Genomic DNA, 27,787 nt, shown 5'->3' with positions numbered 1-27,787 from the left:
GCAAATTGTTGGATCTTTTTTTAAAATCCAGTCTACTAGCCTATGTCTTTTGATTGGTGAGTTTAAGCCATTAACATTTAGGGTTACTATTGAGATATGGTTTGTACTTCCAGCCATATTTGTTTATTTTTGTTACTTAACATGATTTGTTTTTCCCCTTTGATTAGTTTTTCCTTTACTGTACTATCTCCCACTATTGGTTTTCATTGTTATTTTTAATTTCCTCTTCATGTAATGTTTTGCCAAGGATGTTTTGCAGTGCTGGTTTTCTACTGCAAATTCTTTTAACTTTTGTTTATTGTGGAAGGTTTTTATTTCATCTTCAATCCTGAAGCTTAATTTTGCTGGATACAAGATTCTTGGTTGGAACTCATTATCTTTCAGCATTTGAAATATGTTGTTCCAGGATCTTCTAGCTTTCAGGGTCTGTGTTGAAAGATCAGCCGTTAACCTGATTGGTTTACCCCTAAATGTAATCTGCTTCCTTTCTCTTGTCACTTTTAAAATTCTCTCCTTATTCTGTATGTTGGGCATCTTCATTAAAATGTGTCTTGGTGTAGATCTCTTGTGATTTTGCACATTTGGCGCACTGTAGGCTTCTGGGATTTGGATTTCTGTTTCATTTTTCAAGTCTGGGAAGTTTTCTAATATTATTTCATTGAACAGATTGCTCATTCCTTTGGTTTGGACCTCTATGCCTTCCTGTATCCCAATAACTCTTAAATTTGGTCTCTTTATGCTATCCTATATTTCTTGGATGTTCTGTTGTGGTTTCTTATCAGTCTCACTGAGCTATCTACATTCTTTTTGAGATGATATACTTTGTCTTCGTTGTCTGATGTTCTATTTTCTAAGTGTTCTACTCTGCTGGTGATACTCTCATTTGAGTTTATAATTTGGTTTATTATTTCCTTCATTTCCAGGATTTCTGTTTGTTTTTTGTATAATCTCTATCTCCTTATAGAGTTGATCTTTTGCTTCTTGGATTTGTTTATGTAGTTCATTATCAAAGTGATCTTTCATTGTCTGAATTTGCTGTATAATGTCTTCCTTGAGATTCCAGATCATCTGAAGCATGTATATCCTGAAATCTTTATCTGACATTCCTTCTGCTGCAGATGTTACCTCTTCTAATGTGCCTTGTCCTGCATTGTTTGTGGTCCTTTCTTTCCTTGTCTTTTCATACTGCTCACGTTTCTTTCCAGCTTTGTGTAACTGTTGTGTTAATGATTTTCCCCTATATATTTATATTGCTCTTGTATAGTTCCAAAATCTCTCTTTTATGGAGAAAGACAATGTTAACAGTTCCCAATATCAATAGGACATCCTCTATGTGCAAGTTTCCATTATTAATACACTTATAGTTAGACTCTATGTCTACAGATGTTGGCTTCAATTATTATTTAAAATATAGTCATTAGTTTCATAAAAGGCATTCCATTTCTGGTGGCGTATAGAGTACTGAGGGTCAGGTATAGGATGTTATGTTCAGGGGGAAAGGAGTAAGGGTATGGGGTTAATCTAACTTAGCAACTTTGGAGGAGAGCTCTATTGAATAGACAGGGGTAATTTACAGAAGAATGTATAAATTCAAACTCCTATCTGTATTTAGAAAATTACCCTATGTATAAATAGTAAAAGTTAGGGGGTTTAAAGTGGAATATAGGGAGGAAGAAGGAAAAAAATATCAAGGAAAGAAAGAAAAAAAGAGAGAGGGAGAAAGAAAATAAGAAGAAAAAAAGGGGGGGAGGTGGGGCATATGCAGTTCCTCTATATTATATTATTCTGGTGATTCATTTGTTAAAGTCCTATTTCATGCAAAGTTCTTGGTTTCTCATATGTTGATGTTTTGAGGACCAGAGGGGGAAGGGTAAAGGAAAATGGATAAGAAGAGAGAGAGAAGAAAAGAAAGCAAAAAAAAAAAAAAAATCTCTCAGAACTCTGTTTTCTTTTCTTCCTGTAGGTGGAGTTGTCTATTCCTGGCTTGAGTCTCTGTGCTCAGGGTGGTGGAGGTAGCCAGTGTGAGAGGACTTAAGCTTCCACCTGGAGCCTCCCTACTCTTAGTGTCTGAGGTAGAAACCAGGTGCCTGTACAGTTGCTGTTCTTCGTTGATAGCTACACTCCCCAAAAGCTTGTGAGAAAAATTTTGAGTTATCACATCTTGGGGTGGGGGAGTTGGAAACCAGGTACCTGATCAGCCGCAGAACTGCCCCAGTAGCCATGCCCACCAATTGATGGAGAGTAAGGTTTTCCAAGATGGATTCCGTCTGTTTTCTGTGTAGGGTGTTTGGTAAGGTGGGGGGTGCTGGGGTGACCTTGTGCTTTGTCCAGAGCTCGGTCTGGTGACTTGCAAACAAATCTTCTGTGTTCTGCGTCGAGCACCATGCAGCTCCAACTCCCATCTGTTCCCAAGAATAGAATTTAGAATTTCAAAATGTGAATATAGTGAGGATGCAGAAGAGATACGGTAAGTCATGATTAGAAAGGAAGAGGAGAAAAGATAGGTAAAACAAAGTAAAGGGAGAGAGAAAGATAGAAGAGGAGAATATGGTGTTAAGTGGACAAAGGAGAGAAAGAAAAACACAGCAAACAAACAAAAATAGAACAAAACCAAAATAAACCAACCCAAACCTGCAAACTTCAAAAACAAGGCAAGGAAAAATAACTGTCATTTTAAAAAAATGCTATGAAGGAGAAAATAGAAATAAATAAATAAATAAATAAATAAATATATATATATATATATATATATATATATATATATATATATATAAATATCCAGAACCAAACAGCACAGGAAGAAAACACACACACACACACACACACATACATGAAAAAGGGAAAGAAAAAAATGAAAGAAAAAAGGGAAAAATTATTCCATTTTATTTTACTTTTTAGTTCATTTTAGGTATACATAATCTTAGGGGTTCATTGTGACATAATTATATAAGAATGGAATATAATTTACTCTAGTATAGTCCCCAGTACCTCTCCTTTTCCTCACCTTTTGTCTTCTCTGTTCCCTTTCCTTTGTTGATTTTTCTTGTATTTATTTATTATTATTATTTTAAAATTGGTGCCTTGTGCATATACATGAAGGTGAGAGTCACTGTGGTATATTCCTATGTGTATATAGGAAAGTTTGGTGAAACTTATTACACTGTTCTTCCCCATTTCCATCCCACCACTCTCTCCCTTAATCCCCTTCCTCTATTTCCTGATCTCTGTTCAGGTCCATGGTAAAAAGATTCTTAATGAAACATTGAAGAATCGTCTCCACTGAAATGTTCAAAACAGTTGATGAGAATGGAAAGTCACTGTCTATGCCCAACTGTCTTTCCTTCTATTTCTTCTTGGGTGAGAGAGAGAGAGAGAGAGAGAGAGAGAGAGAGAGAGAGAGAGAGAGAGAGAGAGAGAGAGAGAGACAATGATAGAGGGGGAGGGGCTGGGAGAGGGGGACAGTTTATCTTCTAGGACTGGGGATTCTTGACTCCTTCTTTTGTGTTGCTCCCTGAGCTGCCAGTTGGAGTGGTCTAAAACTGAAGCTGATTGAAATAGCTCTCAGCTTTCCTTCTCACCAGTAAAAGGTAGGATGGAATAGGAAGTACTGTTAGTTGGAGTTTTTTCTTCACAGAACAGATTGATGCACTCCTGGGTGGGACTGTTTCAGAGTTCTGTGAGGGAAATTCTGTCATCTGGGTTTTAGGTAGGTATAATCAGGCCTTAGTAGATCTGTTGGGTGGTATCAACACTTTCCTAGTGCCAGGCAGATGCTGATCTCTGCTAAGAGTCTTGATCTCAGGAGTCTCCCAGGAATTTTACTCAAGGGGTGGAGGAGTCAATCTTCCCCACATTCTGTTGCCCATGAATACAGCCTTTCTAGGTTTAGTCTCAGAGTGTATTCATACCCACCTGTTCAGTTTCCTGACCGTCTTCAGTTGATCATGTGAGATGCCAGACTCGAAGGAGAGTAAGTCAATCTAATTTACAGTTATTATTATTATTAATTGCTCCTGGAAGTTGCTGACTCCATCATTTCTCATTTTATGAGAATTAGTGTTGTAGCTGTCATAGTAGGCACCAGGTATTTATTTTAATGCTATATATTGATGGCTTTGTTTGTTGCTATTATTTGTTTTCCCTTCATTGTTTCTGACTTGAATCACCCTTGGTACAATCTTCTTTGTGCCTGTTTCACTGACGTTCTACTAGGTACACCCTAGGTCACATGTTAGGCACTTGCTTGAACAGTTCATCAATGTTAGCCATGATCTTTTGGGCTCCTAAAGCATTCTGCTGTCATATATAACTAATTAGAATAAATAAATGAGTATTAGAGATGAGGATGTAGTAAATTGCTTGCCTAACATATGCAAGGCCTTGGATTCATTTCCTGGTACCACAATAAGCAAAGTAAATGGATATTGTTTTAAGCTGCTAGGTCTCTGATATTTTTTTTAATGCAGGAATAAAAACCCAACAAAATAATGAAGGAAAAATAGGTTAATATATAGGCTGGTATTTTGGTATCTTCAGTTTAGACTACTTGAAAATACAGTAAAGTAATTTCTAATTGAAAAAACCTCATTTATTTGTTATGAACCTGACTCTCTATTACTTCTCACTAATAATGCAGAAAAAGTATAGTTTTTTTTGTATTATCTCTCTATTGTCTTTTTTTTTTCAACAAAACTCTTGGTAACTCTTTCTTCCCCTGTATAATGTTTTGTGATATAAATGAATGAATGAATCAAAAGGAGTAGTAACCATAAACATTGCTTTTCACTGTACTCCTTTCTCTTTCCCTGAAACCTCACTAGGAAAACTTGTGAACTAGATAATAATGGAGGAAAAAACCCAAATAAAATATATTCTATATGAGGACATGGAGGAAGTGAAAAACAAATATGTTTCAAACCAAATATATTTCTCACTTGATAGGTTCAAAAAATGCTCCATTTGCGTGTTATGAAGAAATACAAGGTCAAACAGATAGGTTTGGGAACTGTGGTCTTCAAAACCGAAAATTTAAGTTCTGTGGATGGAGGTATGCTGTACAAATATTAATGACATTTTATATTCTATAAGTTTCCTTTTTTGTTTTTATTTCTCCTCAACCTCAAATCTCCAGGCCTGATATCGATCTTGTTCTACAGGCTAAAATTTCATGTAATTTTTAAAACATTATATGTGGATGATCACTAAGCTCCTAAATATAATATAAAATCAAAATTCATTATACTCATTGTACCTTTCCTCTTCAGACTTACTCATCTTTTTTTCATAAAAATAGCATCCCCATTCACTTGTTTGCTTTCCCAAAATGAAGACTGCTAAATTAAGTCCAGTTTCTCCTGATTCTGAAGATCTAGCTCTTTGATGTTTTGGTCATGAGTTTATTTTAACAAAATATTTATTAGGTGCATACTATGTGCCAGATACTGTACATAGTTGTAGTAGGTAGCAAAGCATATTCCTAAGACATAGCATTTGTAAATTAGTAAACATTAGTTTTATGTTTCCTTGATTTGCTTATGCTGTTACTTTTGTTTAGAAATAACTTATTCATCCCAGATGGCATATTTCTTATGAATTTTTCCATAACTGCTAAGTGAGAATGATTCTTATATTAAATTTCTATATGCATTTGTTTTATTTGTAGAAGATTCAATGATATTTGTATCACATTTGATATCAGAATAAGAGGTTCTTAAATGTAGAGGTAACAGTTACTTACCACTCTATCCCTCTACACAGGGATAGAAAATGTTGCAGTGAATTGATTGTTTGACAGTAAATGCACATTAGACACAGTGAATTAACTACCATTAGGACCCATGATAGATAAGTTAAGATCAATGGATTTATACTTTTTTAACTTTCTAAATTCCAGCCCATTAAATTTTCTTTAAGCACATTGCCATAGCCATTTTTTTAATTAAAGAAAGCCAATCCAAAGAATTTCTAATTAATGGCTAATGCCTAATAAGCATATCATTTTACTATGTTTGCAGGAATCTCATATGTGGAAGATTAATTTGTACTTATCCTTTTCACACTCCTTACCATCGAGACAATGCTTCTGTGATTTATGCTTTTGTACGACAGAGTGTATGTATATCTGTGGACACTGGTGATACAGCAAAAGACCCATTTGAAGTCAGAAGTGGTGCTCATTGTGATACTGAGAGGGTAAATGATTTAACATAATTTTCAAAACTATATAGTCTTATTTATTAGTTTAATCAATATTTTATTGAGTTTTAAGTTTTCATTTGCTAATTAGTGCTAAGTAAACTAATTATTTGCAGAAGAAAAACAAAAAGGAGTTGTTATATATACCTTCATTGCCAAGGACTAGAGAGAAGTCTCAATACATTAAACATTTAAAACAAATTTCTGGCTTTGGAAGAGGTTTTGTGAAAGTATTTCTTTGTAGGGAGTTGTACTGTGATTTAATGTTTAAAAGGTAATAATTTTCACAAATATTCTCATTTTTACTTTGGAAGCAAACTTAAATGCTACTTATGTTTGCTAAAATAACTTTGCTCTTTTTTTTTGTTTTTTAAGAAAAAAGTATTATATTTAGGTCAGAAAACTACAACTTAGTGAAGTTGAGATTTCTACAAGTAATTGAGTTAAGAATATATCTTTATTCCTCTGGTTATTATATTCTAAAATAATTAATTATGGATTTTTATTACATTCCATTAAAGTAATATATTTTAATTAAAATATCTATTATGTTATTAAATATTTAAAATTTTCTAATAATAGTTCATATTTTATGAAAACTATACACATGCCATAGTTATATTAAATTTATTTTCTTTCCATGAAAAATTTTGATACATGTAATAAGTACAAGGGTTTTTTTTATTTTTATTTTTTAATTTTTTAATTTTTTTTATTGTTGGTTGTTCAAAACATTACATAGTTCTTGATATATCATATTTCACACTTTGATTCAAGTGGGTTATGAACTCCCATTTTTACCCCGTATACAAATTGCAGAATCACATCAGTTACACATCCATTGACTTACATATTGCCATACTAGTGTCTGTTGTATTCTGCTGCCTTTCCTATCCTCTACTATCCCCCCTCCCCTCCCCTCCCCTCCCCTCTTCTCTCTCTACCCCCTCTACTGTCATTCATTTCTCCCCCTTGTATTATTTTCCCCTTTCCCCTCACTTCCTCTTGTATGAAATTTTGTATAACCCTGAGGGTCTCCTTCCATTTCCATGCAATTTCCCTTCTCTCTCCCTTTCCCTCCCACCTCTCATCCCAGTTTAATGTTAATCTTCTTCTCATGCTCTTCGTCCCTACTCTGTTCTTAGTTACTCTCCTTATATCAAAAAAGACATTTGGCATTTGTTTTTTAGGGATTGGCTAGCTTCACTTAGCATAATCTGCTCTAATGCCATCCATTCATTTCCCTGCAAATTCTATGATTTTGTCATTTTTTAATGCAGAGTAATACTCCATTGTGTATAAATGCCACATTTTTTTTTTATCCATTCGTCTATTGAAGGGCATCTAGGTTGGTTCCACAGTCTTGCTATTGTGAATTGTGCTGCTATGCACATCGATGTAGCAGTGTCCCTGTAGCATGCTCTTTTTAGGTCTTTAGGGAATAGACCGAGAAGGGGAATAGCTGGGTCAAATGGTGGTTCCATTCCCAGCTTTCCCAGAAATCTCCATACTGCTTTCCAAATTGGCTGCACCAATTTGCAGTCTCACCAGCAATGTACAAGTGTACCCTTTTCCCCACATCCTCGCCAGCACTTGTTGCTGTTTGACTTCATAATGGCTGCCAATCTTACTGGAGTGAGATGGTATCTTAGGGTGGTTTTGATTTGCATTTCTCTGACTGCTAGAGATGGTGAGCATTTTTTCATGTACTTGTTGATTGATTGTATGTCCCCCTCTGAGAAGTGTCTGTTCAGGTCCTTGGCCCATTTGTTGATTGGGTTATTTGTTATCTTATTGTCTAATTTTTTGAATTCTTTGTATACTCTAGATATTAGGGCTCTATCTGAAGTGTGAGGAGTAAAGATTTGTTCCCAGGATGTAGGCTCCCTATTTACCTCTCTTATTGTTTCTTTTGCTGAGAAAACACTTTTTAGTTTGAGTAAGTCCCATTTGTTGATTCTAGTTATTAACTTTTGTGCTATGGGTGTCCTATTGAGGAATTTGGAGCCCGACCCCACAGTATGTAGATCGTAGCCAACTTTTTCTTCTATCAGACGGCGTGTCTCTGATTTGATATCAAGCTCCTTGATCCATTTTGAATTCACTTTTGTGCATGGCGAGAGAAAGGGATTCAGTTTCATTTTGTTGCATATGGATTTCCAGTTTTCCCAGCACCATTTGTTGAAGATGCTATCCTTCCTCCATTGCATGCTTTTAGCCCCTTTATCAAATATAAGACAGTTGTAATTTTGTGGATTGGTCTCTGTGTCCTCTATTCTGTACCATTGGTCCACCCGCCTGTTTTGGTACCAGTACCATGCTGTTTTTGTTACTATTGCTCTGTAGTATAGTTTGAAGTCTGGTATCGCTATACCGCCTGATTCACACTTCCTGCTTAGCATTGTTTTTGCTATTCTGGGTCGTTTATTTTTCCATATGAATTTCATGATTGCTTTCTCTATTTCTACAAGAAATGCCGTTGGGATTTTGATTGGGATTGCGTTAAACCTATAGAGAACTTTTGGTAATATCGCCATTTTGATGATGTTAGTTCTGCCTACCCATGAACAGGGTATATTTTTCCATCTTCTAAGATCTTCTTCTATTTCTCTCTTTGGGGTTCTGTAGTTTTCATTGTATAAGTCTTTCACCTCTTTTGTTAGGTTGATTCCCAAGTATTTTATTTTTTTTGAGGATATTGTGAATGGAGTGGTTGTCCTCATTTCCATTTCAGAGGATTTGTCGCTGATATACAGGAATGCCTTTGATTTATGCGTGTTGATTTTATAGCCTGCCACTTTGCTGAATTCATTTATTAGCTCTAATAGCTTCTTTGTAGAGCCTTTTGGGTCTGCTAGGTATAGAATCATGTCACCTGCAAATAGTGATAATTTAAGTTCTTCTTTTCCTATTTTTGTGCCTTTAATTTCTTTTGTCTGTCTAATTGCTCTGGCCAGTGTTTCGAGAACTATGTTGAACAGAAGTGGTGAGAGAGGGCATCCCTGTCTTGTTCCAGATTTTAGAGGGAATGCCTTCAGTTTTTCTCCATTCAGAATGATACTAGCCTGAGGCTTAGCATAGATTGCTTTTACAATATTGAGGTATGTTCCTGTTATCCCTAGTTTTTCTAGAGTTTTGAACATAAAGGGATGCTGTACTTTGTCGAATGCTTTTTCCGCATCTATCGAGATGATCATATGGTTCTTATTTTTAAGTCTATTGATGTGGTGAATAACATTTATTGATTTCTGTATATTGAACCAGCCTTGCATCCCAGGGATGAATCCTACTTGATCATGGTGCACAATTTTTTTGATATGTTTTTGTATCCGATTCACCAGAATTTTATTGAGGATTTTTGCATCCAGGTTCATTAGAGATATTGGTCTGCAGTTTTCTTTCTTTGAAGTGTCTTTGTCTGGTTTAGGAATCAGGGTGATGTTGGCCTCGTAGAATGAATTTGGAAGTTCTCCCTCTTTTTCTATTTCCTGAAGTAGCTTGAAAAGTATTGGTATTCGTTCCTCCTTAAAGGTTTTGTAAAACTCTGCTGTATACCCATCCGGTCCTGGGCTTTTCTTAGTTGGTAGTCTTTTGATGGTTTCTTCTATTTCCTCAATTGATATTGGTCTGTTTAGGTTGTCTATATCCTCCTGACTCAATCTGGGCAGATCATATGACTTAAGAAATTTATCGATGCCTTCACTATCTTCTAATTTATTGGAGTATAAGGATTCAAAATAATTTCTAATTATCTTCTGTATTTCTGAAGTGTCTGTTGTGATATTGCCTTTTTCATCCCGTATGCTAGTAATTTGAGTTCTCTCTCTTCTTCTCTTCGTTAGCATGGCTAAGGGTCTGTCGATTTTATTTATTTTTTCAAAGAACCAACTTTTAGTTTGTCAATTTTTTCAATTGTTTCTTTTGTTTCGATTTCATTAATTTCAGCTCTGATTTTAATTATTTCTTGCCTTCTACTTCTTTTGCTGTTGCTTTGCTCTTCTTTTTCTAGGATTTTGAGATGAAGTATGAGATCATTTATTTGTTGGTTTTTCCTTTTTTTAAGGAATGAACTCCAAGCAATGAATTTTCCTCTTAGAACTGCTTTCAATGTGTCCCATAGATTCCAATATGTTGTGTCTGTGTTTTCATTTATCTCTAAGAATTTTTAAATTTCCTCCTTGATGTCTTCTATAACCCATTGATCATTCAGTAACCTATTGTTCATTCTCCAAGTGATGCATGATTTTTCCTTCCTTCTTTTATCGTTGATTTTCAGTTTCATTCCATTATGATCAGATAAGATGCATGGTATTATCTCTACTCCTTTATATTGTCTAAGAGTTTCCCTGTGACATAATATATGATCTATTTTTGAGAAGGATCCATGTGCTGCTGAGAAAAAAGTGTAACTGCTTGATGTTGGGTAGTATATTCTATATATGTCAATTAAGTCTAGGTTATTAATTGTGTTATTGAGTTCTATAGTTTCCTTATTCAACTTTTGTTTGGAAGATCTGTCCAGTGGTGATAGAGGTGTGTTGAAGTCTCCCATGATTATTGTATGGTGGTCTATTAGACTCTTGAACTTGAGAAGACTTTGTTTGATGAACATAGCTGCACCATTGTTTGGGGCATATATATTTATGATTCTTATGTCTTGTTGGTGTATGGTTCCCTTGAGCAGTATGTAGTGTCCCTCTTTATCCCTTTTGATTAACTTTGGCTTGAAATCTATTTATTTGATATGAGTATGGACACTCCTGCTTGTTTCCGAAGTCCATATGAGTGATATGATTTTTCCCAACCTGTCACCTTCAGCCTATGTATGTCTTTTCCTATCAAATGCGACTCCTGTAGGCAGCATATTGTTGGGTCTTGTTTTGTGATCCATTCTACTAGCCTGTGTCTCTTAATTGGTGAGTTTAAGCCATTAACATTTAGGGTTATTATTGAGATATGGGTTGTTCTTCCAGCCATATTTGTTTATTTATGTTACTAAACATGGTTTGTTTTCCTCTTTGATTATTTTCCCCCCCTTTAGTGTCCTACCTCCCACTGTTGGTTTTCATTGTTATTTTCCATTTCCTCTTCCTGTAATGTTTTGCCGAGGATGTTTTGAAGAGATGGTTTTCTAGCTGCAAATTCTTTTAACTTTTGTTTATCGTGGAAGGTTTTAATTTCATCTTCCATCCTGAAGCTTAATTTCACTGGAAACACAATTCTTGGTTGGAACCCATTTTCTTTCAGTGTTTGAAATATGTTATTCCAGGATCTTCTAGCTTTCAGAATCTGTGTTGAAAGATCAGCTGTTATCCTGATTGGCTTACCCCTAAGTGTAATCTGCTTCCTTTCTCTTGTAGCTTTTAAAATTCTCTCCTTATTCTGTATGTTGGGCATCTTCATTATAATGTGTCTAGGTGTGGATCTCTTATGATTTTGCACATTCGGCGTCCTGTAGGCTTCTAGGATTTGAGATTCTGTCTCATTCTTCAAGTCTGGGAAGTTTTCTCGTATTATTTCATTGAATAGATTGCTCATTCCTTTGGTTTGAACCTCTATCCCTTCCTGTATCCCAATGACTCTTAAGTTTGGTCTCTTGATGTTATCCCATATTTCTTGGATGTTCTGCTCATGGTTTCTTAACAGTCTTGCTGAGCTGTCTATGTTCTTTTTAAGTTGAAATACTTTGTCTTCATTGTCTGATGTTCTATCTTCTAAGTGTTCTACTCTGCTGGTAGTATTCTCAATTGAGTTTTTAAGTTGGTTTATTGCTTCCTGCATTTCTAGGATTTCTGTCTGTTTGTTTTTTATAACCTCTATCTCCCTGTATAGTTGATCTTTTGCTTCTTGGATTTGTTTATGTAATTCATTGTTGAAGTGATCTTTCATTGTCTGATTTTGCTGTCTGATGTCTTCCTTGAGACTCCAGGTCATCTGAAGCATGTATATCCTGAATTCTTTATCTGACATTCCATCTGCTGCAGATATTACCTCTTCCAACGTTGAGTTGACCTGCATTGCTTGTGGTCCTTTCTTTCCTTGTCTCTTCTTACTGTTCGCGTTTCTTTCTGCTTGGTGAAACTGTTGTGCTATTGAATTTTCCCCCTATATATTTATATTGCTCTTGTATAGTTGCAAAGTCTCCCTCGCAGGCGCGGGCGGCGGCTCTTCCCCTCCTCCAATTGGGGCGATGTGCCTACCACGCCAGCAGGCTGCTGGGCCTGTTCTGCCGGTCGGTAGCAGGTCCGCCTACCTTGCAGGCGCGGGCGGCGGCTCTGCCCCTCTGCAGGCCGCTGGGCCTGTTCTGCCGGTGGGTCGCAGGTCCGCCTACCTTGCAGTCGCGTGGTGGGGCGGCTCTACCCTTCCGCAGGCCACTGGGCCTGTTCTGTCTGTCGGTTGCAGGTCTGGCCTGTTCTGTTGGTGGTCGCAGGTCCGCCTACCTTGCAGGCGCGTGTGGCGGCTCTGCCCCTCCGCGGGCCGCTGGACTTGTTCTGTCGGTGGTCACAGTTCCGCCTACCTTGCAGGCGCAGGGGGAGGGGGCGGCTCTGCCCCTCAGCAGGCTGCTGGGCCTGTTCTGCCGGGGGTCGGAGGTCCGCCTACCTTGCAGGCGTGGTTGGCAGCTCTGCCTCTCCACGGGCCACTGGGCCTTTTCTGTCTGTCGGTTGCAGGTCTGGCCTGTTCTGTTGGTGGTCGCAGGTCCGCCTACCTTCAGGCGCGTTGGGCAGAGCTGCGGGATTCTGGGCCTGTGCTGCCGGTGGGTCACAGGTCCGCCTACCTTGCAGGCGCGGGGGGCGGCTCTGCCCCTCCGCGGGCCGCTGGGCCTGTTCTGTCGGTGGTCAAGTTCCCTCTAACTTGCAGGCGCGGGGGGAGGGGGCGGCTCTGCCCCTTAGCAGGCCGCAGCGCCTGTTCTGCCTGTGGGTTGCCGGTCCTCCTACCTTGGAGGCGTGGTTGGCAGCTCTGCCCCTCCGCGGGCCACTGGGCCTGTTCTGTTGGTGGTCACAGTTCCGCCTACCTTGCAGGCACGGGGGGAGGGGTTGGCTCTGCCCCTCAGCCGGCCCCTGTGCCTGTTCTTGTTTTTTTTTTTTTTTTATTTGTGTACTCACAAAGAGTTTTGGTAGATTTCATAGAATTTTAATGAGAGATGTTTTTCTCTGAGTATGATAATTTTGTTATGACCAATTTTGATTAATTAAAATCCCCTACTTTTTTTTTGCCCTGAATCATTTTTTAAATATAAATGTATATTTTTAGTTGTAAGTGGACACAATACCTTTATTTTATTTATTTATTTTTATGTGGTGCTGAGGATCCAACCCAGTTCCTCACATGGGCTAGGCACATGCTCTACCACTAAGCTACAACTCCAGCTCTGCCTTGAAACATTTAAAAAAGTATTTATTTAAAATAATCCATTTTATATTTTAGTGCAGGTTAGATTCACAGAAAAATTTAGTGGAGGCAGAGAGCGTTCCCATATTCTTTTTGTATACTTTCCTCTGTACCCACTACCACACTAGAGCAATATATTTTTTACACTTGGTAAGCCTATATTGTCTCATCATTATCATCCAAAATCCATAGACTACATTGAAGTTACCTGGAAAATCCTCAAATACTTCAAATACTTGGTGATTAATCAGTGCAGTTCTAAGTATTATGTAGATCAAAGAAGAATTCTCAAGAGAAATTTTAAAATACTTAATACTAAATGAAAATGAAAATACAACTTATCAAAATTTGAGGAATGCTGCAAATTTATAGCAAAATTCAGATTTTGTTATGTAGTTAATTTTAATGCTATGATGGCTGGGCCCCTCCCTCAGAATTGGAAATCTCTTTGTTTGTGTTTTTTTTTTTTTTTTTTTTTAGATTTGTGTAAACCGTGTATGCGTGGAATCAAGAATGATTAAGGAAAGTGCAAAGACTTGTGCACAACGGTGCTCTGGACATGGAGTAAGTAATAAGTAAGCCCATGTTTCCTTGAATCACATCTCTCTTGGAAGCTTTTCAATGTCATTCATTAATTCATGTTTATTAGGTTCTGACTATGTGCCAGGCCCTTGTATATCTAGATTCAATTTGGAGCTAAATTGAGTAAACCCAGCAGCTATAATTATTGTTAAAAAACACTTTGATTTGAACTGAATTGATGATGACCTAAAAAAGTATATTATTATAGTTGTGTACTTTTCAAAAGATGTTAAATATTTCAGTAAATACATAAACTTGTTCACAAAAGGAAGATAATTCCTGTGTCTTGTGAATATAAGTGGTCATGGGAAATTTGATTTTATCTCCTTTTAAAAATATGCTTGCTTTTGTAGAGCTTTAGTTTCATAGCAAAATTTAGTAGACAGTGCAGAGATTTTTTGCATAGACCCTCTTTGACTCCATTTGTATACAACCTATCACAATTTCAACATCACAAACCACTGTGTAACATTTGTACAATTGATTATGTACACTGATATATAATTATTACCAAGAGTTCATAGCTTACATTAGAGTTGACTCTCAGTGTTATATTTATATCTTTGAGTTTTTGATTAATATATAATTACATGTGTCCACTCATATCAGCAGAGTATTTTTACTCCCCTAAAAAGCTTCTGAGCTCCATATATTCAATCTTCTCTTTCCTCTAACCCCAGGCAACCACCAATCATTTTACTCTCTCTGTTATTTTATTTTTTTTGAGTATCAAGTTATTGGAATCATAAATTATGTAGGCTTTTCAAATTGCTTCTTTCACTTAGTGATATGCATTTGATATGCATTCTCCACTTTTTTTCTTTTCTGGAGGTCTTTTCTTTTTTTAGTAACTTAAAAAATGAATTAATTTTAAGAGTAGTTTCAGGTTCACAGCAAAATTGGATTAAGATACAGGTAGTTCCCATATAGTTTGTCCCTCAAACATGCCTAGCTCTCTTCATTTTCAGCATGCCTCACCAGAGTTGTACAATTCTTATAATGGATGAACCTACATGGATACACCATCATCACCCAAAGTCTGCAGTGTATATTAGGGTTCACTTTTTATTTTGTATGTCTTATGGATTTTGACAAGTGCATAATGACACTTGTATCCACCATTATATCATACAGAGTATTTTTACTACCTTAGAAGTCCTCTGACTTTTCTCTTAATCCTTCCCTCCAACTTAACTCCTGGAACCCAGTGAATTTTTTTCTCCATAGCTTTTCCATAATATCATATTCCTGGAGTCATACATTATGTAGACTTTTTAGATTGACTTAGTTAGTAATATGCATTTAAGATTCCTCTATATATTTTCATGCCTTGATAGCTCATTTCTTTTTAATGTGAAATAATGTTATTTAATGTGAAATAATGTTACTTTGTCTTGATATACTGCAATTATTTATTCATTACCTGCTGAAAAACATTCTGGTTGCTTCTAAGTTTTAGCAATTATGAATAAAGCTGTTATAACTATTCTTGTTCAGGTTTTTGATGAAGAATATACATTTTCAACTCCTTTGTATAAAGGATTGCAACCAGAGAATCTTATGGTGGGAAGATGCCTAATATTGGAAGAGACTGTCAAAATGTCTTCCAACACAACTGCATAATTTCATGTTGCCCCACAACCTAGCCAGTATTTGATGTCAATGTTTTATAATTGGTCATTCTAGTGGTGTGCAGTGATACCCTATTACTATTTGAATTTACATTTCACTGATGGCATGTGGTGCAGATCATCTTTTCATGTAATTATTTGCCATCTGGATATCTTTTTTTGTGAGGTGTCTGGTACAGTCTTTTGCCCATTTTAAAATCAGGCTGTTTAGTTTCTTTTTATAGAGTGTTAAATGTCTTTTGTTTATTTTGAATACTAGTCCTGTATATGAATATGTCCTTTGTACGTGTTTTATCCCCATTAGTGGCTTATCTTCTTATTTCACTGACAGCATTTTTCAAAGAGGATAAAAATTAATTTGTATTAATATTAATTATTAGATATTTCTTTCATATATTCCCTAAGATATGGAACAAGACAAAGATGTTCAGTTTTACTATTCTTATTCATTACAGTACTGAAAGTCTTATCCAGAGAAATTAGTCAGGAGAAAAATACATGATACATAAAAAATACTTAAAAGTTAGGAAGGGAGAAAGTCAAATTATCCTTGTTTTCAAATGATATGATTCTCCTTAGAGAAAAACTAAATATTTTACCAAAAGACTACCAGCATTGATAAATGAATTTTGTAAAGTTTCAGGATACAGTATTAATATAAAAAATCAGTAGTTTTTATATACCAATAATAAAGTTGCTGAGAAAGAAATTATGAAAAAAATTCCATTTACAATGGCTACAAAAAATAAATACCTGGGGATAAATTTAATTAAGGAAGTGAAAGACATCTACACTGAAATTTATAAAATACCCATGAAAGAAATTGAAGAAGACACACACAAATAAACACAAATGAAAAGACCTTCCATGGAACAATTAATATTGTTAAAATGTCCATATTATTTGAAGCAATTTATACAAAATACCAATAACAAATCATAAAATTCATATGGAAGCCCAAAAGATCCCAAATAGCAAAAACAATCTTGAGCAAAAGGAGCAAAGCTGCAGGGCATTCTGATGTCTGTATTCCAGATATACTACAGTGCTTTAGTAATCCAAAACAAAAGGGTACTGGGATAAAAATATTCACATAGACCATTGCAACTAAATAGGATTCCATGAGGCAACCCCATGCAGTTATAGTCAACTGATTCTTGACAAAGGTGTCAAGAAATACACTGAAGAAAACACAACCTCTTCAAACAATCCTGGTGGGAGAACTGTATATACATAAAGCAGAAGTTTGAAACTTGGCCCCTGTCTCTCAGCCCATATGAAAGTAAACTCAAAATGGATCATAGACCTAAATGTAAGACTGCTATCTTTGTTTTGTTTTTGTTGTTGTTTTTGCCTCCATTCTCTTCTCCATAATTGCTGTACTAATTTACATTCTTATCAACAACATACAAGAGTTCCTTTTTTTCTACACTGTTGCCAATGTGTGTGTGTGTGTGTCTGTGTCTGTGTCTTTTCAATAATAACCATTCTGCTTGGGATGAGATATTATGGTTCCAATTTGCATTTCTAAGATAACTAATGATATTGTGCATTTTCCTATATATTAGTTAGTTATTTGTATTCCTTCTCTTGAGAAGTATATATTAAGATCATGCAACCATTTAAAAGTTAAGTTGTTTTATATTTTGTAGTTGAATTTTTTTAGTTTCCTATATATTCTGAATATCAATCCTTTGTCAGATGAGTAGTTAACAAATATTTTCTTCATTTTTTTCACTCCATTTATTACTACCTTTGTTTTGAAAATGCTACTTAGTTTTAAATAATCCCACTGGATGGTTTTTGGCTTTCCTTGCCTGTGCTTTTGGATCTTGTGAAAAAAATCATTCCCTACATGGATGTTATTAAATGTTTTCCCTATGTTTTCTTCTAATAGTTTCATGATTTTAGGTCTTACATTTAGGTCTATTTATAACCTATGCAATGTTTGGCATGGTGGGCTCACCATGGCTGAGGCTCACATTCCAGACCACCTGGGGCCACCACTCTGCCTCCCTGGGACAAGGATTTAGCTTTAGAATCAACCTAAATGCCCATGATTAGATGAATAAAGAAAGTGTGGTATATACACACAATGGAGTATTATTTAGCCATACAAAGAATGAAATTCTGTACTTTGCAGCAAAATGGATGGAACTTTAGGACATGCTGAGAGAAATAAGGTAGGCACTAAAAGACATATAACCCATGTTCTCTCTCATGTAGATATTTCAAAAAGTTGATCTGAATGTAGAATATGGATTAATAGTGACTGAGTGGAGTAGGGGGAAGGGAGAAGGGAGCGGGGGAAGGGAGTGGGGTAGGGAGAATCAGATAATGGGAACAAAATCAAAATTTCATAGGTTATAAATTTTAGTGTTCCAAAGCACAGTAGGGTGAATATAATCCACAATCACCTATTATATATTTTATGAAGAACTAGAAGAGAGGAACTTGAAGTCTCCAAGCATAAAGAAGTGATAAGGATATGGAAATTCTAATTTTCTTTATTCAATCTGTAAATACTATAAGCATTATTGAAATATCACCTCTAATCTATGAATACATATAATTGTTACATGTTAATAGAAAAAAATTATAAAAGGGCTTCCATTGACAAAATATGAGGCAATTTGGGCATTGTTATAAATAATGATTTTGATAGATTTTTGCTCATTGAATAAAGTAAAATAAATATGATTTTGTTTTAATAAATAAAAAAAATTTAATAAGTAAATGTATTACATGGTATTTACAGTAATATCATTTACTATTATTGATTATTGTTAATGACAGTAACTGCATAAATGAATGGGGAGGAAGGAAAAACTTTCCTTACAGTATAAGCAATATAGAAAGAATGGGGGGGTTAAAGAATTATCAGTGGATTCTAAAACTAGTGGGTGGAAATTTTATAAGGAGTGATATATTTACATAATCTTAAATTATTTCCTTATGTGTTAGTCAGCTTTTCATTGCTGTGACCCAAGTACCTGACAACAACAACTTAGAGAAGGAAAAGTTGGGCTTCATAACTTCAAAGATTCAGTCCAAGATCAGCCAACTCCATTTTTCTGGACCTGACCTAAGGCAGAATGTCTTTGTGGAGGGTGGTGGAGGAGAAAAGCTGCTCAACTTATGACAGCTAGAAAGCAGAGAGGGAGAAAAGGGGCAGGGGGACGGGAATGAATGTGTGTGCATGAGAGAGTCAGAGAAAGACAGAGAAAGTTCATGCATGAAGGTATAACCCCAAGGGCAAAATAACCTCATAATTTGAAGAAACTATTGTGTGGAAATTGTAGGCAGCCATGCCGCAACAGCCTATAGTTACCACACAATAGTTTATTCAAATGATAAATCTGTCAAATGGATTAATCTCCTGATGACATTTTATTATTATTGCCCCAAAGCCCCACTTCTGAATCTTCCAAAACATGAGCTTTTTAAGATTAACTAAGTGACATGAGTGATGATGCAATACTGGAACAAACTGACATTAGAGGAACATCAGTTTTGTAAAGAGTTTCAGGGGAAAAGATTCATGTTCTTAGCTGTAATATTTAGATTCAATGTAAGACACCCCAAATTGAGAGATGTTTTATATTATTTTGAGAGGTAGCATAGTATAATGCTCAAGACTTTCTTAGTTTAAATGCTGGCTCTCTCCGTTAGTAGTAGTTTGACTTTTGGAAAGCTAAATATGTATGTCTCAGTTTCTTCATTTGTAATGTGGGAATGATAATAGTTCTTTTATGCTTTTAGATCTGAAATGTGTTCCCAGAAACTCATGTATTAGGAAATGTAGCAAAGTTCAGAGGTGAAAGATGGAATCATGAGGGCTCTGACTTCCTAAGCGCACTAATTCTTTTGATGGATTAATAATTGGATTACACTTAGTGGAAGGTAGTGAAAATGATAAGCAGGTGGAGCATAGTTGAAGGAAGTAGGTCACTGGAGACTTGGCCTTGGCACTGTATCTGTCCCTGACTGTTTCCTATTTCTCTCTGCTATCTTACAGGGCTGTTATGAGTATTTAATGAGTAAATCCATATAAAGTGCTCAGAATAGAGACTCACAGCTAGTAAGCACAATAAATGTGTTTGCTGTCGTCATTAATTATTTAATTAATTACATTTATTAATTACATTAATTAAATACATTTAATTACATTTCTCAGTTACAGAAAAAAATCACTTCCTAAAGTTATACTATATCTAAGCATCTAGATGCTCAGATTACAAATGCTTTTAATTAAAAATCAAGCAAATGCAGATAAAACAAAATCCTGTCCTGGTTAAGGGTAGTTTTAGGCCAGTAAATATTTAGCGTCCAGTCTGGGGAACAGTAAAGTACTTTATGTAGAGGCAAATGCCTCAAACTATCAACATAAATCACTGAATGTGGAAATGGGAATTGAGGCATACAATCAGGTTGGAGCTGATTTTAGCTTTCTCAAGTATATCACTGTAAAGGTAGCATTTCAATTAGAATTTAAGTAGTATGTGTTTTTGAAATTGCAAACTAAATTTGCAGATAAATATTTGAAGGTGCTGTATGTTCTTAGTCACTTTATAGTTCTTTTTTTTTATTCTCCTCCTCTTCCTGCTCTTCCTCCTCTTGCTCCTCTTCCTCCTCTTCCTCTTTCCTCCTCCTCTTCTTTTTTGGTGTGTATGTTTGAGTCTTTAAGAAACCAAACATTTATTTTGTACAATTATCTCTCTAAATAAATCACTATAGAAATCAAATTATGTTAGGTAAAGATGCAAAACTAAACATGATGATATATCTCATAATTTCACTTTCAATGCAAAAATATTTTTTAAAAAACATCCAAATTTTAAATAATGATCCTAGGTGTGCAATTCCCAAGGTGTGTGCAACTGTTCTGATGGTTACCTGCCTCCAGATTGCCAAACAAGTGCCAGAAGTGCTTTTGTGACTGTAAAATCAGGCAAGTACTCTCTCTTTAGATAAAATTTTCAAAATTTATTTTTTTTATCTTTTTTTTATTGGTTGTTCAAAACATTACAAAGCTCTTGACATATCATATTTCATACATTAGATTCAAGTGGGTTATGAACTCCCATTTTTACCCCAAATATTTTTTTAGTTGTAGTTGAACACGATACCTTTATTTTATTTATTTTTATGTGGTGCTGAGGATCGAACCCAGTGCCTCACACATGTGAGGCGAGCACTCTACCGCTCAGCCACAACCCCAGCCCTCAACCACAACCCCAGCCCTCTCAAAATTTCTTAACCTCACTAAACTAACATTAGATTTTTATCACTTGAAGCGATACTAACATTTTTAAGGTAATTTGAGTTTTCTCAAAGAATGTGATCCAAATATGCCTTCTTATTCTTTCTCTTTTTTATAATATTAAAATATCATAATTGAATCTGAATATCTTTGAAACTTTTTCCTTACTGATACTGATACCATTGACTTTCTCCTTTAGAATATTTTTCAGCTGGCCTCTATATGATTGAGATTTCAACTGTAAACAAATAGTATTTACTATATCTGGTACTATTACTATGTTTATGTTATAGAAGAAATGAAATAGAAGACAAAATTTTATTCCAAAGGAGTTTGTAGTTTAAATGAGAACAATCTGTAAATAGCAGCTTAAGAGTTTACAGAAGGGACACCAGCACAAATTTCAGTTTATTCTTTCTTTTATTGCCTGTCATTCATGTGTCCACTGAGTTAGCAAATACTTATCAAACTCTTAATATATACCAGAGGTTGATCTAGGCACTGGGGATATATAGGGAGCAAAGCAAATCCCTCACGTGGTGCTGAGACTATGCTCAGTGCTTACACAAGTGTCAGAATTAGGGTTATGAATTGAAGTCTCCTAATTTTTATGCTAGCACCCTTTATTAGCACCACAATGACTTTACATATAAAATTACAGCCCTAATATCAAAAGCCAACAATCTACTAAATAAAAACTGAATATATACAAATACAGTGAGATTTTTTGATGATCCTGTCCTTAGAAAATATTGAAAGGGTGCAAATTTGGATAACTTTGTGATTACACCATCTCATATTGTTTATTATTGCATCCTTTGACCCACAACTAGATTTTGTTGTAGCTTCTGTACCATGTTGAAAACTCTGGAACCTTTTGGGAGTTTAGTTTACATTTTTAGAAAAACAGATTTTATATATATATATATACATATATATATATATATATATATAGTATTATGTATATATTTGTAAGATACTATGTATATATATGTATATCTTTAAATATTATGATCCTATAATTGTTTTTCCATGCTCCTTGAGTAACAAAAATTCAGAATATTTTAGTAAATTTGTTGCAACCTGAAAGTAAAATTGGATAGCCTAATTTTTAATGTACTTTTGTTTTTAGGTTCAGTCATGGAGAAAGCTTCTGGGAATACTATGAAGAACTGGCTTCTAGGTTTCTACATTGGTTCACCTATTCTCATCATAGTAAGCATAATAGTTGTGGTGTGGAAGGGAGTGAAAAAGTGGTTTTCCAAAGAAGAGGAATTCCTAAGTAGCGAGTAAGTTGAATTTGTGTTCTGAAGCTAACCTTTAGTAGCATTTGAATCTAATAATGTGTAAGGTAATATGAGCAGCAACAACTTGCGTTTTATCAGGATTTTGAGTCAATATCTCATTTAGTTGTGTGAGGTGTTTGTGAATTTTTCTTTTGAAAGATGCAGAGATTTGGGAGTATAGTTAAATAACTTGCCAAAGTCATTGCTCTGCCCTTAACTCCCACCCAGTTAATCCCATCAGGAGATTAATCCACTGATTGAGTTAAGACTCTTGTAACCCAATCAACCCAGGTTTTCTACAGGAGCATCACAAGTGTTTCTTAAAAATGTACATTTCTCATGTATCCTTCATCTATTTTTTTCCAATGACAATATCTTATATTAACATATTGCCTTTTCACAGCCAGAAAATTGGTATTGGTACAATACTATTAATAAAATTAAATACCTTATTGGCTGGTATTTACATGCATTCATTTGTGTCTGCAGAGTCTTACGAAATTTTATCATATGATTTGTTCACCAACACCACAATTATCACCATTCCTTTTTGAAATCCTACTTTTTAAATTCTAGGTTCAGTCTCTTTTCTCCACCTGGCTTTATTGAAATATGATTGACAATAAAATTATTTGTATTTAGGAGTATGACATTATGATTGGATATACATTTGCATTGTAAAATTATTACTACAATCAAGATAATTACACATCCATCACCTCATCTATTTACTCCTTTTTCTGTGTTTATGGGGGGAACACTCAAGATCTACTCTCAGTAAGTTTCAAGTATACTATACACCATAATTGTTTTTAAAAATTAAAAATAGCCACATAACATGACCATAAAATTAAGAAACACAAAAAGAAAGAAAATAAACTAATAAAGATGTATGCTTCTATTCCATTCCTCCACATATTTGGAATTTCTGATGTCCCAGTTTATAAACTTTGATTTTGCCTATCTCTTAAAATATTAATGTAGTTATTATTTTTAAATTTTTCATAGTTTTCATTCCAAAGGTATAAAGAGTTTTATATCTTTCATTTATATTTTCGTAGCATTCTGAATTTGTCTGTGTGGTTACTCTTACCAGTGTATTTTATATGTGTATTCTTCTTACTCATTAACATCTTTCTCTTAAAGTTTGAAGAACTTCTCTTAGCATTTTTTTTGTGGAAAGGTTTAATGGAGATACATTTTCTAAGGTCTGTCTGAGGATGTCTTTACATCTCCTTCATTTCTAAAGGATAGCTTTGATGGGTACAGTTTTAACTCTGTGGTTCTGTGAAATCTCATTCCATTTTTTCTTCTGGCTTGTGAAGTTTCTGCAAAGAAGTCTGCTAGCAGGTGAATTGGGACACCTCTATGTGTTGTGTTCTCTGTCTTGCTGCCTTTGGAATGTTTCCTCCATCTTTAACCTTTGAAAGCTTGATTATAGTGTGCCTTGGAGTAGGTTTGGTTGAGAATCAAACTGGTGACTTTTGACTTTCCTGTATCTTGATATATAATTTCTTCTGTGTGTGTTTTTTCTTATTATTTCTTCAAGTTTTCTTTTATTATTTCTTCAACATTCTCAAGTACCTCTGGAATGCCAAATAGTTAAACATTTGCTCTTAATGATGTCCCAAAGTTTCTGTTATCTTTCTTTATTCATCTTCTTTCTTTTTTTCTTTTCCTACTAAGTATTTTTCAAAAAGGCTGTTTTTTGAGCACCCTAATTCTTCCTTCTGTTTGATCTACTCTGATATCATGCTTCTATCATATTTTAAATTTTGCTTAGTTTATGTTTTTAGCTTTCTGTTTGATTTTTAAAATTGCTTTCATCTCTTGTTAAGATTTCTCTTTTAGAGTATTGAATTGTATTAAGATCCTTGAGTTTCCTTAAAATAATAACCCCTTTTTTTTGGTATGTGTTGTCGTTTGTACATTGAATCATTAGATATTTATTCCAGTTTTTTTGTAATGTGGCTTTGTACCTTACTTCCCCCAAAATTTATTTTCTGAGTTTGCAGATGCCTCTACTATTCAGCACTAGATGGCACTGTGAATCCACAGTTGCTGTGATTCTGCTATTGTTGCTGTTTCATCACTAGAGGGTGCCCCAAGTTCAGGTGTGTTCCAAATGCACAGCTGATGTGTTTAGCATTAACTGGATGAGTAACTAAACAGGGCATCTTGGATGTGAATAATATTACAGTAAACATGAGAGTATATGTATCTCTTTGAGGCCATCATTTCCTTCGGATGTGTGCACAGAAGTGGGATTACAGGAGGACATGGTAGTCTTATGTCTAATCTTCTGATCTGATCAACCTGTGGTTTTCCATAGCAGCTGCACCAATTTACATTCTCACCTATAGCTCACATGTGTTCCATTTTCTCTATGTTCTTGCCAACAATCATATTTATTCTCTTTCTGATTTTTTTCTCTCTCTCCTCTCTTTCTCTGATAGTAGTCATCCTAAAAGATGTGAGGTGGTATCTCATTAAGCTTTGATTTTCATTTCCAAAATTTTTACTGTTATTAAGCACTTTTTAATATATCTGTTGGCCATTTGTATATCTTCTTTAGGGAAGAAGAGTCTTCTTAAATACTTTGTTCCTTATATTTTTTTGGAATTAACCCCTCTTCCAATATTTGAACCCTTTCCATATATTACATTTTAATTTGTTGATTGTTTTGTTTTCTATGCAGATTTTTTTTAAGTTCCACTTTATTTTTGCCTTATTGCCCAGGCTTTTGGTGTCATACCCAACAAATTATTGTGAAGTCAAATGTCAGATAGCTTTTGGTAGTGTGGTCATTTTAATAATATTGATTATTCTAATCCATGAATACAGCCTACCTTGCAGTTTATTTGTCTTCAATTTCTTTCATCAATTGTTTTATTTTTATTGATGTTGTAAATGGAATTGTTTTCTTAAATTTCTTTTTCAGAGAGTTTATTATATATAGAAATAAAACTGATTTTTGTATGTTGATTTTATATCCAACTTTAATTTGTTTATTATTTCTAATAGTTTTGGAGTGGAGTTTTAGGAACTTTCATATGTAAGATTATGTCATTTACAAACAGACAATTTTCCTTGTTTCTTTGCAATTTGGATGCTCTTTCTTTTTTTTTTTTGTTTTGCTAATTCATTAGGGTAGTCTTTCTAGTACTATTTTGAATAGCAGTGAAGACAATAATTATTCTTGTTTGCTTCTTGATCATAGAGAAAATTCTGAAAGCTTTGCAATAAGTATGATATAACTGTGGGCTTCTAATATATGGCCATTATGATGTCAAGAACTATCCTTGATGGATATTTCAGTTATTTATAGTTTTAGCTGAAAAAAAGAAGCCACTTAGAACATTCAGGTATGAGTCTGTACATGGACATGCACTTTCTCTCTGTTGGTTGATACCCAGGAGTAGAATGGCTGGGTAATATGGAAGGTGTATGTTTAACTTCTAAAGAAAGAGCCAACAACATCATTCTAAATGGAGAAAAATTGAAGGCATTCCCTCTAAAAACTGGAACAAGATAGGGATGCTGTCACCACTTCTATTCAACATAGTTCTTGAAACACTGGCCAGAGCAATTAGACAGATGAAAGTGGTTCTCCATCCCCTTTCTACTCTAATATTCTTTCCCTGTGGTCTTCAGCTTTCTTGGCCTTCATATACTCAGCATTCTGTCACTTTAACCTAGTGAGACTGGTGGGAACTTGCCTGGGAATGTCCCTTGAAGTGCACTATGACATGGATATTGCCCAGCAGTAAAAGGGTCATTAGTAGGGCTCATTTTCTTTTCTTCCCTCAAAGTTCACCATACTGCATTGTATACTATCTAATGTCTGAAAATCCTTCTTTCATATGTTTTGTATGGATTTTCAGTTGTTTCAGGCAGGAGGGTAAATATAGTCTTTCTTCATCTTGGCGATAGATGGAAGTGTATGCCTTTATGATTTGTAAGTTCACTTTAACAGGTTATTTAAAATCTCTGTCTCATAAAGATTTTCTCAGATCACTTTTATTTTTCCAAGTCTTCCATCTCTACACTGTGCTAGACTTAAGGATTCTATTCCTACAAAGATCTCTATGGCGATTACATATGCTTTTGTATGAATTTTTAAAAAAATCATTTGTAGATCATAGTATATGAATTCATTGTTTTTCTCTGGTGTTATTAACTCCAAGTGGTATATAAATCATATAGTAGTATGAAATTATATAGTTGTGTTGTAGAAAAATAGATGTAGGTTATTTTATTTTTGCTTTTCTTAAGGCAAAAATATTTAAAATAATTGCTATGCCCAGGGTTTAAGAATTTGTAAGATTTTGATCTGGGGGCCTGAAATTGTACTTTTTGTAGGCTTGAGATTCCCATTTCTCACTGTGGTATATATACACAATGTAGTATTACTTAGCCATAAAGAAGAATGACTTTATGATATTTGCCAGCAAATGGAAGGATCCAGAGACTATCTTGCTAAGTGAAGTAAGCTGGTACCCAAATACCAAAGGTAAAATGTTTTTTTTTCTGATAGATGGAAGCTAACCCACAATAAGGGGGTGGAGAGGGGAGGATGAGAAGAAGAGTAGATTAGACAATGGAGAATAGAGGGAAGGGAGGGAGGATAAGCAAAGGAACGACAGTGGAATGAATCTGACATGGTTTTCCCAATCACATATATGAAAACAACACAGTCAATCCCACCACCGTGTACATCTATAAGAATGGGACTCTAAGTAGAATAAGATATATTCCATGCTTGCATAATTATATCAAAATGGATTCTGCTACATATATAACTAAACAAGAACCAATAAAAAAGAGCAAATTTGAAAAAAAAAGAAAAGAAAAAGAGATTCCCATTTCTCTTATTGGTGCATTTTTCCATTGTATGGAAAATTTCCATTGTATGCACATTTTCCTGTTACATTCCCAAGGCCACTGGTCAGAATTTTTATTATTTCTATTTCATGGGTGACATGGCCTTTCCTGGCTGTCAGGAGAAATTAAAGGGTTTAAATAACAGCTTCTCCACCTTACAAAGGCCTGGGACCTCAAGTTCTCAACAGGGCTATCCAATCTCTAGTCCTAAAATGTATAACTGGATTAGATATTTCTGTAATCACTCAACCTTAGCTACTAGTTACCTGTAAGCTCTGTTTTATCATTTTTATTGACACAGGTGAAGTCTTGCTCTGTTGTTAACCTCAGTTATGTATTAAGTTTGTATGTATATATGTGTGCACTTTCTCAACACTTCTGTATATGAGGATTGGAAAGGGGAAAAGGCTTTGCCAACCACCTCTACCAGATTGTCCAGAAATAGTATAGGTTTTAATTTTAAAAATGTTATCAATTCTTTAAAAATGAATAAAAGGTTAAAGTTGGGACATTAAGGTCAGAATCAGACATTCAGGATCAAATGTATAGAATGTATT

At 35.0% G+C, this 27,787-nt stretch overlaps 1 protein-coding gene across 3 annotated transcripts in view; it reads left to right on the top strand.

Annotated features, from left to right (window-relative positions):
* Positions 1–23,398, top strand: part of Adam32 (ADAM metallopeptidase domain 32) — a 126,349-nt gene extending 102,951 nt beyond the window's left edge. For all 3 annotated transcript variants that reach the window (XM_058585423.1, XM_058585424.1, XM_058585425.1), the window contains 5 exons: positions 4,942–5,047; positions 6,015–6,192; positions 14,065–14,148; positions 20,652–20,748; positions 22,193–23,398. In XM_058585423.1, coding sequence (XP_058441406.1) covers positions 4,942–5,047; positions 6,015–6,192; positions 14,065–14,148; positions 20,652–20,748; positions 22,193–22,353 — 626 coding nt within the window. In that variant the 3' untranslated portion in view covers positions 22,354–23,398. The remainder of the gene's footprint in view (positions 1–4,941; positions 5,048–6,014; positions 6,193–14,064; positions 14,149–20,651; positions 20,749–22,192) is intronic.
* The last annotated feature ends 4,389 nt before the right edge of the window (positions 23,399–27,787 follow it).

The sequence above is a fragment of the Marmota monax genome, unplaced genomic scaffold (assembly GCF_021218885.2).
Source record: "Marmota monax isolate L192 unplaced genomic scaffold, Marmota_monax_Labrador192_F-V1.1 WCK01_AAM20220418_F8-fsc00224, whole genome shotgun sequence".
NCBI classification, from domain to species: domain Eukaryota; kingdom Metazoa; phylum Chordata; class Mammalia; order Rodentia; family Sciuridae; genus Marmota; species Marmota monax.
Note: the sequence above shows the minus strand (reverse complement) of the source record. Positions and strands in the feature narration are given on the sequence as shown.